The sequence below is a fragment of the Aptenodytes forsteri genome, unplaced genomic scaffold, assembly GCF_000699145.1.
Source record: "Aptenodytes forsteri isolate BGI_AS27 unplaced genomic scaffold, ASM69914v1 Scaffold53, whole genome shotgun sequence".
Taxonomy (NCBI): Eukaryota; Metazoa; Chordata; class Aves; order Sphenisciformes; family Spheniscidae; genus Aptenodytes; species Aptenodytes forsteri.
This window is the reverse complement of record NW_008795909.1, coordinates 8,586,487-8,587,378: the sequence shown is the minus strand read 5'-3', so window position 1 is coordinate 8,587,378 and position 892 is coordinate 8,586,487. Positions and strand designations below refer to the sequence as shown.

The following is an 892-nucleotide window of genomic DNA, read 5'->3' as shown; positions in this document are numbered from 1 at the left end:
CGCGGCTCCGAGCGGGGCGGGGGGCAGGGCAGAGTCACGGCTCCCCCCGCTGCCCCGAGCCCCCCTGTCCCGGGCTGGCTCCCACGCGGGGACAGGAAAGATGTGTTTGGGCAGCGCCGGGACCAGGCTTTGATCCAGTGCTTGCGAGGCTGAGAGCGGGAGGTGCCGGGAGAGAAGGAAGCACAAAAGGCAGCTCCAGCCTAAATTTAACAGCGGGACCCCGGCCAGTGGCAGGGCTGACCTTGCCCAGCCGGCTCCGGTGCTCCTGGCTCCTCTCCCCAGCTGACCCCGGCCCGGTGCTGGGACCCCCTGGGGATACCAGTGACACTCGAAGGGAGGGATCTGCCCCAAGCAGGGCAGGATGGGGCTTGTGCAGGGTCTGGGGGTGCAGGGCACGGCCGTGCGCCCAGGTCTGTGTGCCGCAGCCCCCCGGGGCCATGCGGGGCTGGGGCACAGCCACTGGGGTGGGCACTGGGTGCCACCCCGGGGGACTTTGGGACCCAACTGCCCCACCCGACCCTGCTTCCTAGTGCTGTCCCTTGGGCGCACTGCCATGCCAGAGCTGGGTGGGAGCACCCTGGGGTGCGCCGCTGTGCCAGAGCTGGGAGAGGCCAGGCCCTGGCTGCCCTGCGCCCCATGCCCTACCCTGTGCCCTGCTGCAGCGCTGTCTCCATGTCCCCCCAAGCAGAGCCTGCGGCTGCCCATGGACCTCCTGGCGCTCGCTCTCCTCCTGGGTAAGCGCTGGCCTTGGTAAGGCACCGTGTGCGGCTGGGCACCCTGCACACCCACGGTGCCAGGGGCTGCAGTGGCCCCAGGACCCCAGCCCGGGTGGAGGGTGCTGGACGGTGGAGGTGGTGGCGATGGCGATGCTCCCCGGCCAGCAGCAGCCAGG

The 892-nt window shown here is 71.2% G+C and overlaps 1 protein-coding gene across 1 annotated transcript in view; it reads left to right on the top strand.

The window, feature by feature from the left end:
* The first annotated feature begins 703 nt into the window (after positions 1–703).
* LAMB2 (laminin subunit beta 2) overlaps positions 704–892 on the top strand; it is a 31,155-nt gene continuing 30,966 nt past the window's right edge. The window contains 1 exon segment of the mRNA XM_019473439.1: positions 704–734. Within this exon segment, the coding sequence (XP_019328984.1) occupies positions 704–734 (31 nt within the window).